General features: G+C 34.9%; 1 protein-coding gene across 1 annotated transcript in view; it reads right to left on the bottom strand.

The window, feature by feature from the left end:
- LOC138703273 (minor histocompatibility antigen H13) overlaps positions 1-12817 on the bottom strand; it is a 31115-nt gene extending 18298 nt beyond the window's left edge. The window contains exons 1-3 of the mRNA XM_069831020.1: positions 12348-12817; positions 11797-11895; positions 1094-1176 (exon numbers count right to left, since the gene is read on the bottom strand). Coding sequence (XP_069687121.1) covers positions 1094-1176; positions 11797-11895; positions 12348-12536 — 371 coding nt within the window. The 5' untranslated portion in view covers positions 12537-12817. The remainder of the gene's footprint in view (positions 1-1093; positions 1177-11796; positions 11896-12347) is intronic.
- Positions 12818-15206: the final 2389 nt, after the last annotated feature.

Below are 15206 nucleotides of genomic sequence, written 5' to 3'. Positions count from 1 at the left end.
AAGAAATTCCGAGAGGGACGCGTGTCACTGCAAGACAATATTCGCCCAGGACAGGCTCATCGTGCCATCACTCCTGCTGTTATTGCTGAGGTTGGTGGTCTTATACAGGGAAATCGACGGATCACTGTGGAAGAACTTCGTCATTTGGTGGGAATAAGTCACAGTTCTGTACACGTCATTGTGACGAAGCACCTGCATTAATAAAAAATTTGTGCACAGTGGGTTCCACAACAGTTGATGGAGGAACAAAAAACAAGCAGAATGGCTGCTTCACGGGTCACTTGCAACATACCACGAGGAAGAGTATGCATTTCTGTCCAGTATTGTCACTGGGGACGAATCGTGGTGTCATCATTTTGAACTGGAGAGGAAACGGCAGACCCAACAATGGAAACGCATGGATTCTCCCCCACCAAAAAAGTCCAAAGCAATACACACAAGTTCCGATAAAGTCATGTTGACATTCTTCTTCGATTCTAGGATTCCTCTGCTTGTTGAATTTCTCGAGCATGGAGCCACAATCAATGCACAGCGTTATGAAGAAACTTTACAGAAACTGAGAAGTGCCATTAAGTCAAAATGCCCTGGAATGCTATTGAACGGCATTATCCTTCTTCATGATAATGCCTGCCACATACGGCCAACTCCGTGAGGAATACAATTCAGAGATTTGGTTGGAAAATGATTCAACAATTCCCACCCCTACAGCCCAAATCTCTCCCCATACGATTTTCACATTTTTGGAGAGTTGAAGAAAGACATTCGTGGACTTTGTTTTGCATTAGACGAAGACATGTGTGACTGAGTAAAGAAATGGTTCGGTAGACAGCCCACACGCTTTTCCAAGAATGGGATTGATCATCTTGTCTCGCAGTGGGATAAATGTATAAATAGTTTTGAAGATTACTTTTGAGGTAATAAATGTTCTATTATACTTTTTGGTATCTGACCCATTTTCATTTGACTGCTCATTATATTAAGGGCCAATGCATTTTCTGTCTATAAACTAAAATATTGTACACAATTAGGCTATATGGTACTGGAGTAAAATATCCTGTCCTTTAAGAAGAAGTAAGAACTTTAGTTCGCTTACCTCATAAGGTGACACAAAGCCAAGATGCCCAGAAAGAAGAAATAACCCGTCAACAGTAAATTTATATATTCCTTAGAGAAAATCTGTAACATGAGATAAACAAAACATAATTTAATAAAAGTGTAAGAGAACATTAATTTATTTCTGCATTCATTTAAATAAAACAATGAATTTTATATGAAATTACGTGAACAGGTATGAAGCACCAGCTCTCCATGTAATGATGGTGTAAGAATCAGTAATGATTCTAACCTGGGTTTTTGTATGGCTTCAATAAAATACTGTAAACTTATACTGCACTGTTCTTATATCAATTGAGTAGCCCATGTGCAAAACTCGCTATTTACCAAAAATTCGTTCGAGATATTGGTATTGTTAGATTCGTTACTGAATAGACTATTGAGTTAACTATAGTAAGTTCATGCTGAAAAAACCACTATAAATTCCTTAAAAAAAAAAAAAATCTTACTTTTGCAAACTCCACTATTTATGTCAATTTTTCATTTGCAAAATCCGCTAAATGTGTGATTGCCTATAAAAACTGCTATATTCATTGTGAACAACATGGCCACAATTAGGTACTAACGGAAAACCTGCTGTTGTTTTTTTTCCTCAGAATTTCTTTATTTTTTAATTGAATATTCGAAAGGTTGCAATCAAATTTCTTCAGCATTACACCATAGATTATGTGACTCTAACTTGGATAGGGTCCTATGCATACATCTGTTCTCTGATGGATGTCGGGGACAAAATGAAAACAAAGGAATGTCACATTGGTCGCTTTTTGAAGCTCCAAACAATGTTGAGATGAAATTTGGTATGCAATTATTGGACTCTTCATTCCTCCTGACAGTGTATTTGGAAAATTGGAAAGGGACCTCAAAAGAACGACTAATTGAGGATCCAGATTAAACGGACTTCTGCAAGAGCTAGGAAATAGCCACAATGATAATGAGTGGAGACTTATTTTACATTCGTCTAAATTTACTTTAAAAGCAGTGCTGTTGCATAACGGAAATAATTCTACTTATCAGTATTCCTAGCCTATTCTGCCTATATCCAACTATGACAACATGGATATTATCATGAAATATATTACTTATTCAATATTATATGGGTGGCAAATACATGGAGATCTCTAAGTGATTAGATTACTTTTCGGAATGCAGTTCGGTTTACAAAATTCTGCTGCTTTGTTTGTGAATGGGGCAGCTGACAAGGGACAAATATAACATCAAGGACAGGCCCACATGAGAAAATCTGATTCCAGATGAGAAGAGTGAGAAGAATCATCCTCTAGTTGAAAAAGACAACATTCATTAAGTTAGAGTTGATGACATAGTCAGGGTTTTGAGTATTTGAGAACAAAATTTCCTCAACTTAGTGAAAGAAGAAGGTGTAGTGTATTTACTGGGCCTAAAATTCGTGACATCATTCATGATAACATTTTGTGACCTGCTAGCAGAAATGAAAAACTCGCATGACTAGTTTTCAGAGAAGTATGTACAAATTTCCTTGGACATGTGGGACTGAGACATCAACATATGGGATGCAATACAGCAAATTCTCGATTATTATCCATGTGTAGTTTATCTGGTTTGCATGTTATCCATACGCCATTGCTTGGCTTGTCTTTAAGAGGGCTAGACATGTGAAGGACATGCTTTGTCTCATTGTGCGCCCTATACATGTGATGACTGTCAAGTCCAACAGGTGGGCTGAGTGGCATTCGTGAAGTCGATGCTGACAGGTGGGCCATCCTGCCTCAGCCCTTGATAGAACCAGGTCCCATTCTGCGGACGAGTAGCCTAATAAATCCCAAGAACCTAGAATTCCAACTATATCAGCATCAGAAACCTGTTGCAGCCCCAAAACTTCACCTCAGCCTGTTTTTGCTATTGCAAATGATAGATGAAATAAAGGAAAAGTGGAAAGTGTTGGCGGAATGATAGAGGAAACTGGAAGTACCCTGAAAAAAACCCTCTGCAATGTCTATTACTAAAGCGTATTTAATTTCAATTCAATATTCTGAATAGTGTGAAAAATGAATGAATTAAAACAAACTTTAACTTATGAATACAGAATTGTACCTAAACAGTAAGGCCAGCCAATACCTCATTTAAGCATTATGCAAGTATTAGTGACAAAAACAGAAGCTATGCAAAAAATTTTACCGGTATATAATATTCTGATTAGTGTGAAAAACCAATTAATTAAAACAAACTTTAACTTACGAATACAGAATTGTAGCTAAAGAATTAGGACCGCAAATACAAGATTTAAGCATTACACAAAAGTTTAGTGACAAAAACAGAAGCTATATGAGAAATTTTGTGTCATCACGCGGGAAGTGTGATTGGATTTTTTGTTGTTTTTTTTTCTTGTGTTTCTATTTTGGCAGTATTAAATAGTTCAAAAAGACTGGCATTAGAGATCTTAAACATTTGCCAGATAGGCTGCAAAAGGGTATCTGTCGGATACAGGGGGGAGAGCCATTAATCCTTCCCATTGAAGGCTTTAAGGAACCAACCTGGACAAATACCCAATGTCCCATCCCTACCTTCCCGTGGTCCAGCTGTTAGTAAGCATAATTTTACAAGCTGAACTAAAGGGAGGGGCTACTCATCAATTAGCACTGGTCAGCTTGATGAGTTAATGACTGAATTTGGTATAATTTTCCTCTAACCAATACCTAATTCCCTCTTTACCCTTTCCTATCCAGTCCTCTGACTGAACTCTTATTTTCATCGACCCCGACAGCATTAGAGCATTTGAGGCCTAGGGGTTCATTTCCCTTTCCTTCCTCCTCTTTCTACTTTTCTGTTCCTAGTGCTGACCTGCTATGGCACTAAAATCGTCCTCCAGTGGCTTAAGGAGGGAAAGCTGGTGATCAACAAGATCTCCCAGCTAGGTCCAATGGACCCGTCGACCAACAGCAGGTGTGGTCCTCCAGACATTCTGGGGGTTGTGTGTGAATGAAGTAGCCACCAAAACGTTAAAATATGGTGTTCACTTAAATCGGCTACAACTTGCCATTTATCACTCAGATATGAAATGAGTACCATTAAGGTAAAATTATCCAGAGGTAAAATAGTCCCCCAATCGGATCTCCGGGCGGGGACTACTTTAATGGTACAGAATCAACTAAACATCTTACAATGGAATGCTGGCAGTATAACATCAGCCAAGAAGACTGAACTAGCCAATATACTCTCAGAAAATAATATAGATATCTTCCTTATTCAAGAAGCAAACCTTAATGCTGACCAATTAAAATATTTTAATTTTAAAGGTTTTAATATGAAACTGTTACCCAAAGGTAGACAGATCAGTAGTGGAATTCTCGCAGGTACATCAAAGAAATTAATTACAAATTTTCAAATCATAAAAGAAATGGATAATCAAGACAAATTAGAACCAATAAAAATTGAAGTATGGAAAAATCAACAACATTTCAAAATCTACAGTGCCTATAACCCACCTAATAATCCCTTTGATCTAACTTTGTTTGATATACAACCTAAAACTATCATAATTGGTGACTTTAACGCCCACTCCCAACTTTGGGGCTATGATAATGTAAACCAACTTGGAAAAATAATCATGGACCTCCTAAATACTACAACCACAGAACTTGTCTACAGAAAAGAAGATCCCCCTACTTTCATTCATTATTCTGGTTCTGGTACAAATCTAGGCTTATTACTAGTAACATCAGATATCCATCACGAAACCAAGAAAAAAATAATTGAAGACCCTGGATCTGGCCATAGAGTCATCATTGCTTCTATCCATCTCCACCAAAACCGAAGAAAAGAACCCTACAATAACAAAACAACATGGAACTTTAAGAAAGCGAATTGGAAACTATTTACAACAGAACTCGACGAACACCTCAAGCTCAACACACCACTAATGGAAAATACAAACTCAGATAGATTGAACGAATATTTCTGTGAATCTCTTCTTAAAATTGCAAACAAGCACATTCCACGAGGCAAACCAAAAAAATACACCCCATTCTGGACAGAAAACCTGAATTTATTGAAACAAGATAGAGATAAAGCAAGAACCAAAGCAGAACATAGCAAAACACCAGAAGATACTCAAGATTGGAGGAAGAAGACTGCCATTCTTAAAAAAGCAATCATAACAGCAAAAAAGAACAGTTTCAATAAATTTATTGAAAATATTAATTACAGAACAGATAGCACTAAAACATATAACTTTCTGAAGAATATTTCCAATACACAGGAAAATATTAGCCAACCTATTATTCATAATAACAAAACACTAACAGATAGCAGAGATATAGCAAATGCATTTAATAAACACTACTCAAACTCTCACAGATTACATCCCAATACCAAAAAAACTGACAAATTTATCAAAAGAGAATTACATGAAAATAATAAAAACAATATTACTAGTACAAAACCTGAAATATTTCATCAAAATTTTACTTCCAAACAATTAACTCTAGCTATACAAAATTTAAAAACCAAGAAATCTCCTGGCCCCGACAACATTCATTCCGAATTTTTTAAACATCTGGGGGAAAAAGCCAAGTCTGTACTTTTATCCATTTTCAATTTATCATGGAACACCTTAATTCCTGCAGCTTGGAAAAAAGCAATCATTGTACCAATTCACAAAAAAGGGAAACCTGCTCATGATGTTCATAGTTATCGACCAATAGCACTATTAAGCATGATAGCAAAAACTATGGAGTCCATGATCTCCAACAGATTAACTTGGTATTTAGAATCCCAAAATCTTTTATCACCAAGACAAGCCGGCTTTCGACAACTACACTCTACCAATGAACAAGTCATACGCCTCGGCCAAGAAATAAAAGACAGTTTTAACAAGAAAGAAGATACCTTGGCAATATTTATTGACTTTCAGTTAGCATATGACTCTGTTTGGAGAAATAAATTATTACTAAAACTCCAGAAATTAGGTATCTCCAGCAATATGTTCAGATGGATATCAGAATTCCTTAGTCAACGATTCATTGCCACTGAATTCAATAACTCACTTTCTAGTTACAGACAAACATATCGAGGTCTACCTCAGGGCACTGTCCTCAGCACAACTTTATTCAATATTTATATAAATGACTTACCCTCCCTATTAGAGGAATCAAACATGAAAACAGCACTATTTGCAGATGATATAGTTTTGTGGACTTCCGGATCTTACAGACATAGAGACAAAATTCAAAATTCTGCTCTTCAAGCTCTAAATCAACTACATGAATGGAATACATCAAGTTTGATGACACTCAATTTAAGCAAAAGTAACTACCAAATATTTTCACTCGGTAAAAAAGAAAGGGAATTCAATATCCAATACAATGGCCAACACCTTCCTAGGACTTGTGAATCCAAATATCTTGGAGTTATTTTCGATAGTAAGTTAACATGGAGCAACCATTTGAAATACATTTCTGAAAAAGCTCGTAAAAGATTCTCCCTTCTAAAAAGACTAGCAGGAAAGAAATGGGGATGCTCTAGGAATACTTTGAACACTACATACAAAATGTTTATACAGCCTGTGCTGACATACTGCAGAGAAATTTTAATTACTTCACCTTTCATAAACGACATCGAATATGTTCAAAACCAAGCTCTCAGACTCATTACTGGTGGAATCAAAACAACTCCAATAGATTCTATGAGATTCCTCACTAATATTAACAGCATCAAAGTGACAATAGAAGAAAAAGCACTGATTCAATATGAAAAACTTATCAGATTACCAGGAAACAATTGGCATTCATACAGTCCTCTCTGTAGATTGAAAACTCAAAAAAGTTTCATATCCATTGTTCAAGAATTAAAACAGAAAATCAATATCCCGAATTTAAAAGAAAACTTACAAATTAAACCAAACCCTTTAACTCTATTAAATATAGAATATAATCTAAATTTAACAGAAGAAATACGAAATCAGAAGTAAACACTGAAATACTGAAACAATTGTCTTTAGAGACAATTAATATTAGGTACCCTCCACAAAACTGGCTTCATTTATACACCGACGGATCCTTGATCTCCAGAGAACAAGGTGCCGGTGCAGGTGTTACGTGCTGTCTCTTCTCACTTTATAGATCTCTTGGATATGGAACAACAAGTTTTGATGGTGAAATCATTGCAATAAGTGAAAGTCTCAGGAATCTTCTATGCCACATCAATAAATTTAAGAATGTAGTTATATTGTCAGACTCCAAAGCAGCTATTCTATCAATAGTCTCTAAACACACACCTTCATCTCAAACAGCAGAAATAACTAAAATGCTCTCTCAATTAATATCACTCAATAAAAGAATTGTATTCCAATGGATACCATTACCATTGTGGAATCCTTTACTAAATCTACGTATTACTCTGTGAAAAGATTTATTAAATCTACATACTTAGACTTCAACAAACAAAATTTGATAACACAATCCCAAGGGAAAAAATGGAACTCTCTGCATCAAAATCCACAGTTAATTCCCGATTTACCACGAAAATCGTCTGTAGCTGCATTTAGATTGGCAACAGGCCATGATTGTTTGGCCAAACACCTGCACAGAATTGGAATATATCAGTCCCCTAACTGTCCATTGTGCAACTCAAACCAAGAAATGGATTCGGAACACCTCAAAATCTGTGCTTCAGTGGCTGGTCATGATAATATCTTTGAAAAATATTGGAGTGCAAGAGGTCAAATGACTTTATTGTCAAAGTGACAATAGAAGAAAAAGCACTGATTCAATATGAAAAACAACAACAACAACATTTTCCAGATAAAAAAATACAGTCTCTTTCAAAAATCATCTAGACAATGAAATGAGTTTATCGTTGTTAGTTTTTTGTTGTTAAGGCAAACTAATATTAGGTAACAATTAGACGAAGTCATAGAATTGCTATTTGTCAATACAACGAACTAGTTTATAAGAATAAGTAGGCCACATTCTATCATACATTGTCGAACCCATTGAATTCTGTGATGAATTTGAACTCTCTTTGAGGGGGGGGGGGGGACTTGATGAAACTGAAAATACAGATAATCTGGGGGTATGTAATGGTCAAATATACCAGCTAGGCCTATACCGCTCTAATTGGTAGTGTTTTAAAAGGATATTGGAAACTGCAATGGTGTTTAAAGGGATGATGAAGACAATTCAGAATAACTTAAAGGCAATGCTATGGGTGTGTCAAAAACATATTATTGATGAAATAAATAAGGTTGATTATCTATTAATCCAGGCTCATGAAATGACAGATGTGTCATAAAAAACTCAAATGGTACTAATTTTTAAATACGTATTAGAAGGGAAATTTATAAAAGATTTTGGAGTTTCATTGAACTACATGACAGAAATGCTCAGGATTTAGCAAAGGAAATATGTTGTTATTCTCAGATGGCTGGAACATCGTTTCACACCATTAGTCCTCACGTTTCCAAGCAGAGTCCTAATAGATCTTTTCGGTCTTTTTCCCTGGGCCCAGTCAGCTGCAGTGTAACAGGTGTTTCCTGTTTGAAACTACATCCTCTCTGCACAAGGAGCAAAGAAAATATTAGAGCAGCTGACAGTGGGATTGACAAATTTCTAGAAAGAGTTAAGTGTTAGACATATGATGAAGCTTACATTATAAGAGGTTCAAAAGGATGGTGCAATGTTTGATTAGAGAAAACTACCCCAATTCATTGCTATACTTCGGAATCTAGCGGAATCTCATTTTACAAAATGCAATATCTTCTTGCCTTCAGTTTAGGTTATTTTTTTCAAATTCTGCAACGTAATGGCCTGTTTTTTTGTCAAAATTTCCGAAAAGAATGGAATTCTTCAGTGAAATTGTGCAGGAGAGAATAGGCTCTAATCCCCCAACTAGGTGTATTTTCTATATATAACTGTTAACACAGTATATGAAAACAGAAATACTATAGTTTGATTGAGTGCTTCGAACAAATTCGAGACACAAAAGCTAGAATTAATTTAAAGAAAATTAATCATCTGACATAATCAGGTTAATTTCCCGCACTGAAGAATTTGAAAATATCGACAGCGGAAATATTGAAGAGTGGTTATGTTTGGATGCATGTGAACCAGGCTTCTAGCATACAATAGACAAAGAAACAGTCAACGCAGTGCTGGTGTGCAATGAAGAGAGTGGAGGGGAAGAGATTGGTATAAAGAGAAATTGTACGTGTGTGGCACATTACAGCTTTGGAGTGTGTTGATACTGTTCTAGATTATGTGGAACAATGGGATTTAAGTTATTACATTGATATTGTTGCACTTGGTAACATTCGTACTTGTATAAGGAAATACATATTTAAAAGAATCTTAGATTACATTACTGATTACTTTTCTTCAAAAGATAGAAAATGACATTTTTACAGTCTGTTTAATTAATTATATTATATTTTTGTCAACAGTATAAATCGAAAGCACTTTATAATTCTATGTTAGCCTATTCCATTGATAAAAATTTATAATTGAATGTGTTAAATGTCAGACATATTTCATTTTCAAACACAGTGTACTGTATGCCTACTAGACTATATGAAAAGGTTCATTCTGCAGAAAAAAAAACGTGCTTTCAGTTATATTTGTCCGGTGATTAGCCCAGATAATCGAGCATTTGCTGTATGTCTTTGAAAATTCACTTTCAATTTCCCATTTGTACTTCTTTCCTCCTAATCTGGGAGCAATGAGTGACGAGCTAGGGATTCTACCAGGATATTTCTCCAATGGAGAAATCACGCCAGAACATATTAGCAGACTATTGTTGAATCCTTCTGCAAGAGGATTCTGGAGGCTCGCTTCTGTACAGGGGCAGTGGCATTTCTCTAAGGTTAGAGCCCAGTTTAGGTGTATTAATCGAAAAAAATATATAAACATGCGTTCTATTCTCAATATTTTCTAGAGCCTAATTTTCGATTAATACACACACACCTAAACTGGGCTTTAACCTTAGACGAAATCCCACTGCCTCTGTACAGAAGTGAGCCCGATTCTGGTGGTAGTTATAAACAAAAGAGCTTAAGAAAAAAATTCTAAAAATGTGAGTGAAAATATACTTTGGTTTTGTTTCTTTATTTAACCTATTTATTTACTTGACTTATTTATTTATTGTCTCATAACCTCATTTGAAGTTGAGAGGTTTACAATAAATAAATAAACTTAAAGTTGAAACTTGTCGATCAGTGTTATTTAAAAAACATCTCAATCAGACATCTAACTTTAGATTTCTCAAAGATTAGGACAAATTAACACAGTCTTTTCATAATATTATAGAAAGTTAAAATATAAACAGATCTCGATTTCATATCATTTAATATTATTAATTAATTTACTTAATCCTTAGTTTTGTTCATCACTTTCTTGTTTTTCGCTCAGTCAATGACAGTAAATATCATGTACTAGCCATTAGACAAATAAATAAATAAATATTACTAATTAAGAAGCTTTGAACAGAATTGGGAGGTTTTTGGTAGACCTAAGAACGAAATAATAATTTTAATTCTCTAGTAAGCAGTACAGATACATTACCTAACACATATTGTCAAAGAGATATTAAGTTATTTCACATTAATCAATTCCGAAAATGTCATAATTGGCCTTACAGAAGAAAGAACTCTAACGCTGTATTATCAGAATTACAAAAGACAATACATTAACAAAACAATAGTTTTTCCAATTATAAAGTTTATGATTAGCCTATCTACATTAAGTTTATTATTGTTATCAATTTAACATAGCATTTAAAACATTTTTATCTATTCTTGATTCATAACACTTTTAACACTTAGGCAGGCCTATATCAAACATGATGAAACGTTAAAAACTTGTTAAACAACTTTCAAATCCGTTCTATGTTAATTATTGAAACTTAACAAGGTACTATACAAAGATATTCATAATATTATTTTATCTTATATTGTATGTGAAAGTGTTAAGTGTAACATTTTAACAGACGGTTTGGATTTAAATGAGTTAGTTAGTAGTAAAAAAAGTGCTGTTCTGATAATTTACTTCTGGTAGATAGGCTATATACTCTGTAATAGTTTCGAGAATTTCAATATTCATAAGTTACAAGATTTTATGATCGTTAATGATTTGCTTTGCAATATCTTTAATAATACAGATATGATTCCATCATTTGCTCTACAATACTATAGCCTACTTTCAGCTATTACTGATATGAACATCTGAAACAGAATGGGTGGAGTCAGATTCTTCCATGTGGACAAGTTATGTACAAGGTCACGTTCTTTTGAGTATTACATCTAAACAGAGAAGTATGAGGCGCGATAAATAATTTATTAAGTACCAGTACTATGACATAAAAATCAGAATTTTACTACAAATTAACATTCCATCGTAGCCTATGTCAATTTGTCATAATTTAAAAATTGGATAATAATTAAGAACATATTGTACATCTTGTTCATTAAAAGGTCAATACCTGTTTACCTTGAAGGTCTATAAATTTGATTCAATGACAGCAGATCAAAACTACAATACTGTTATAAAAGTGTAACATATGGAAACTGATCTCATTACTAAAAAGTTACAAATATTGGCTTAATAAGCAAATTTCATGCACAACTAAAATAAAAAAGTAATTTATATAAACAAACAAATATTCAGCTAGCTAATAATAAGAATACCGTATGTCTAAAAACGCCGTATGTATCTCTACCTGAAAGAAAATGTACAGTCCAAATAATGCTGCACTGGCTATAATAGGAAACATTGCAGCGTCTTTGTGTGACATTGTCTCGGGTTTTTCTCCAGATTCCTGTAAACAAAGAAACACAACAATGTAAAATAATAAATATGAATATATTATACTCATCTCTGTTCTATGTTTAAATTAGAACTAATAAAATCTTTATTTAATTCAATAAACATGTTTGTCTCATCCACAGCACATAATTAAGTATTCAGCATTAAAATGTTAATCATTTGTGACTGGATATACCACTGAAAATAAAATTCAAAATTAATCTTCGTTTAAAGGGTCGGAAAGTGAAAAAAACATTGACACTGTATAATTCAGCAACATACATGAGGTTTTGAGGAATACTGTAACTACTGACCGCGGTAACATCATACCTCAATACACTACAATAACCTGATAAAAGGAATCGTTGTGGCTAAATGTTTATTTTATTAAAATAATACGCCAACATACAACAAAGCGACATCGTATCAAGACAATTTGTTCGATATGGATTACGTGCAGGTTACCTTCTGCTCCTTATGGTGTTTCACTGATCGGAATGCGCCAAAAAATATAGGCAACAGAGCCATTATAACTAAGCTCCCATACGCAACCGCCATTCCCTCAGGAGTTGCGGGTATTTTGGCTGTTGTATTAGTAACATTTTCTGTCAAATTTTCATTATGACCAACAACTTCCTTCACCACGTCTGCCATGTTTTCGCCACTGTCAAGCAAGTGGTTTCATAAACTCATGTTGGCCTATCAGCGAGTGAAATTTCCCCCTATTCGTATCACAGACGACGCAAGCACCACGTGGAAGATTATGACATGGCAAACACAAACAAAAGATACATGTATTGTGGAGTGAAAGCTGATTCATATTCTTTAATACATCACAAAAAATACTTATAGACTTGGAAAAAATTGTATTTATATGAAAACGTGAAAATAATGAATACTTGAGACGGAAGTGTTTTACTGTACAAGCCGTACAAGCAAAGGTCTATTCAGTCTATTGACATTCGAGCCAAGTTAGTGTTTCCCTCTATTGGACAAATTCCTTGTACTAATATGAAAACAGACGCGAAGGATAAACCGGTAACAAGAGCAGCTACAGACGTACAGACCTGTACCACAGTCTACTGTTCATTACTCAGGAGAAGACGAGCGGAAAGAATGTGACCTTATTGACTATCGCTGTTGATTATTATAAACATCGCTCAGATAAGCATCCCAGTAGCCAGGTTATTATTACTCGTGCAGGAAACATGAGTAACAATGCATATGGATATTAACGCTAAGTTGAACAGAAGGAGACCTAATGTTTCTGCTTACTGCAGTACAAATATTGCACGTGTTGTTGTACGTTATCTGTTCACATCCCTTCCTCCTCAGTCCACTCTCGTCTTCTCCTGAGTCACTGACAGTAGTATATAGTCTCAGTCTACTATATACAGTCGCGAAGCTTGAGGTGTTTTTTTGCAAATCTCGTGATAAAGCGCTCCAAGCGGTTAGCAACTAGAAACAATAGACTGTCCATGGTCGACTTTGGACTATGTCGTATTTCTCTCGAGTGCTGGCTCGTTGCGTATTTCACATTGATGCTTGTGAAATGTTCGTTATTGGTTATAATGAAAATGTTAATGGCTAAAATATAATAATTGGAATAATAATATGGGACAAGGAGGAGACGTTTGTAGTGCTATAAATTGTAGCAACAGTAAGAGAAAGAGGCCAGAGTTATCCTTTTTCCGGTTTCCGAAAGATTCAGAAAGGTTCCTGGGTTTCCACAAGAATGCCTAGCAGAAACAAAACTCTTAATTTGAAGTTCTTTGTGACTGTTAGAATACATTATATCTTTAAATTTCACAATGAAATGTTTCAGTCTAACCGAAAAGACATTAGATACCGGTTAAAGTTCTGTCACTTAGGCTGCTAAATTTCCAGAGAAATAAAGGATATATTTTTAATTGTAGCTATTGATTTTGTTGTTATTTTTATGTGTTATTTTACTAAAGACGTAGAAAAATTAAGTTTGTTTTAATGAAATTTATTGATCACGTTTTATTTTCAATTCTGGTGGGATTATTATTGCTTAGGCCTACTTTTTTCTTCAAAGGATATGTTTTTAATTATAGCTGTTAATTTTGTTGTTATTTTTATTTGTTGCTTTACTAGAGACGTAGAAAAAGTCTGTTACAATAAAATTTATTGATCACGTTTTATTTCCAATTCTGGTGTGATTATTATTGCTTAACCTCATCCCACTTTAACTACGTAAGCCTACACAACAAGTACCGGTACACGTAAGTTACTCTATTAATTCATATTTCCATTATTATTGTTGTAAAGAGAAATGCAAATTAATATTTATTGGTTTCATAGTTAATTATCGCTATAATCTTGAATGAGTGAAGCTATTATAGTAAATTTCAGTTCGTTTTGCACAAACAAAAATTATATTAACTTATTTCTTGCAGGTATCTTCGAGTTTATGGTGGAATTTAATATACTTCATTAAAATAATAAATTAACTTTATGCATTTAATATTTCAATAATGGAAGGAAGGTGTTAATTTTTCCAAAAGAACACGACAACGAAAGTGTAACATATTTTATCGGCTGCTAGGAGAGAGATCTGCGATGATGCGATAGAAGCGATCCTAGTGGTGGGCAACTACCCTTGTTTGCATTTTTTACTACATATTGAGCTTCGCGACTGTATATAGTAGACTGTGACATAGTCACGAAGCTCAATACGTAATAAGTATGCATCCATAGATAGTTGCTAACCACTAGGATCGCTACTATCGTCTCATTACAGACAATGCGAAATAGTACCTGCACAGTCTACTGGCTGTTCATTTCAAAGTGTGTCATGACGTCACTGTTGTTGGGTCACCGATTTGAAGCGAGTTTCAGCTTAAATGTTAGAGAAGTTGCCTATTATTTAAGGCGTTCTTCAATCTGAACTTGAGAACGTGTACGGTATAACTTGAACGTCGTATCAACAGATGGCGGTCTGTACGGTCTGTGTGCTACCATAACCTCTTTCGAACTGTGTTTTGCGCCAGCAAGTCGTACGCAGGGTATTTGTTATCATCGGTTGCGTACGATAACATTACACAACACAAATCAAATACTCCGTGTCCATGTTGACCGTCGAAGTTAATGTCAACAAATACGTAAGTAATCGTCTTAACCCTCTCCCCATATCCCGACAGTACGTATTTCCAAACAGTTCACATTCCTGCCACTACCGGCGTTACCGTACGTATCGGTACGTACTCTTCAGAATGAACGCCGTACTTGCTAGCCAACTTCTCTGCCTCTTAGATTATACACCTGAGCTGCGGAAGTGTAGGAAAGATTGAATTCTCTAGG

The sequence above is a fragment of the Periplaneta americana genome, chromosome 7, assembly GCF_040183065.1.
Source record: "Periplaneta americana isolate PAMFEO1 chromosome 7, P.americana_PAMFEO1_priV1, whole genome shotgun sequence".
NCBI lineage: Eukaryota > Metazoa > Arthropoda > Insecta > Blattodea > Blattidae > Periplaneta > Periplaneta americana.
This window is presented reverse-complemented; position numbering and strand designations above follow the sequence as displayed.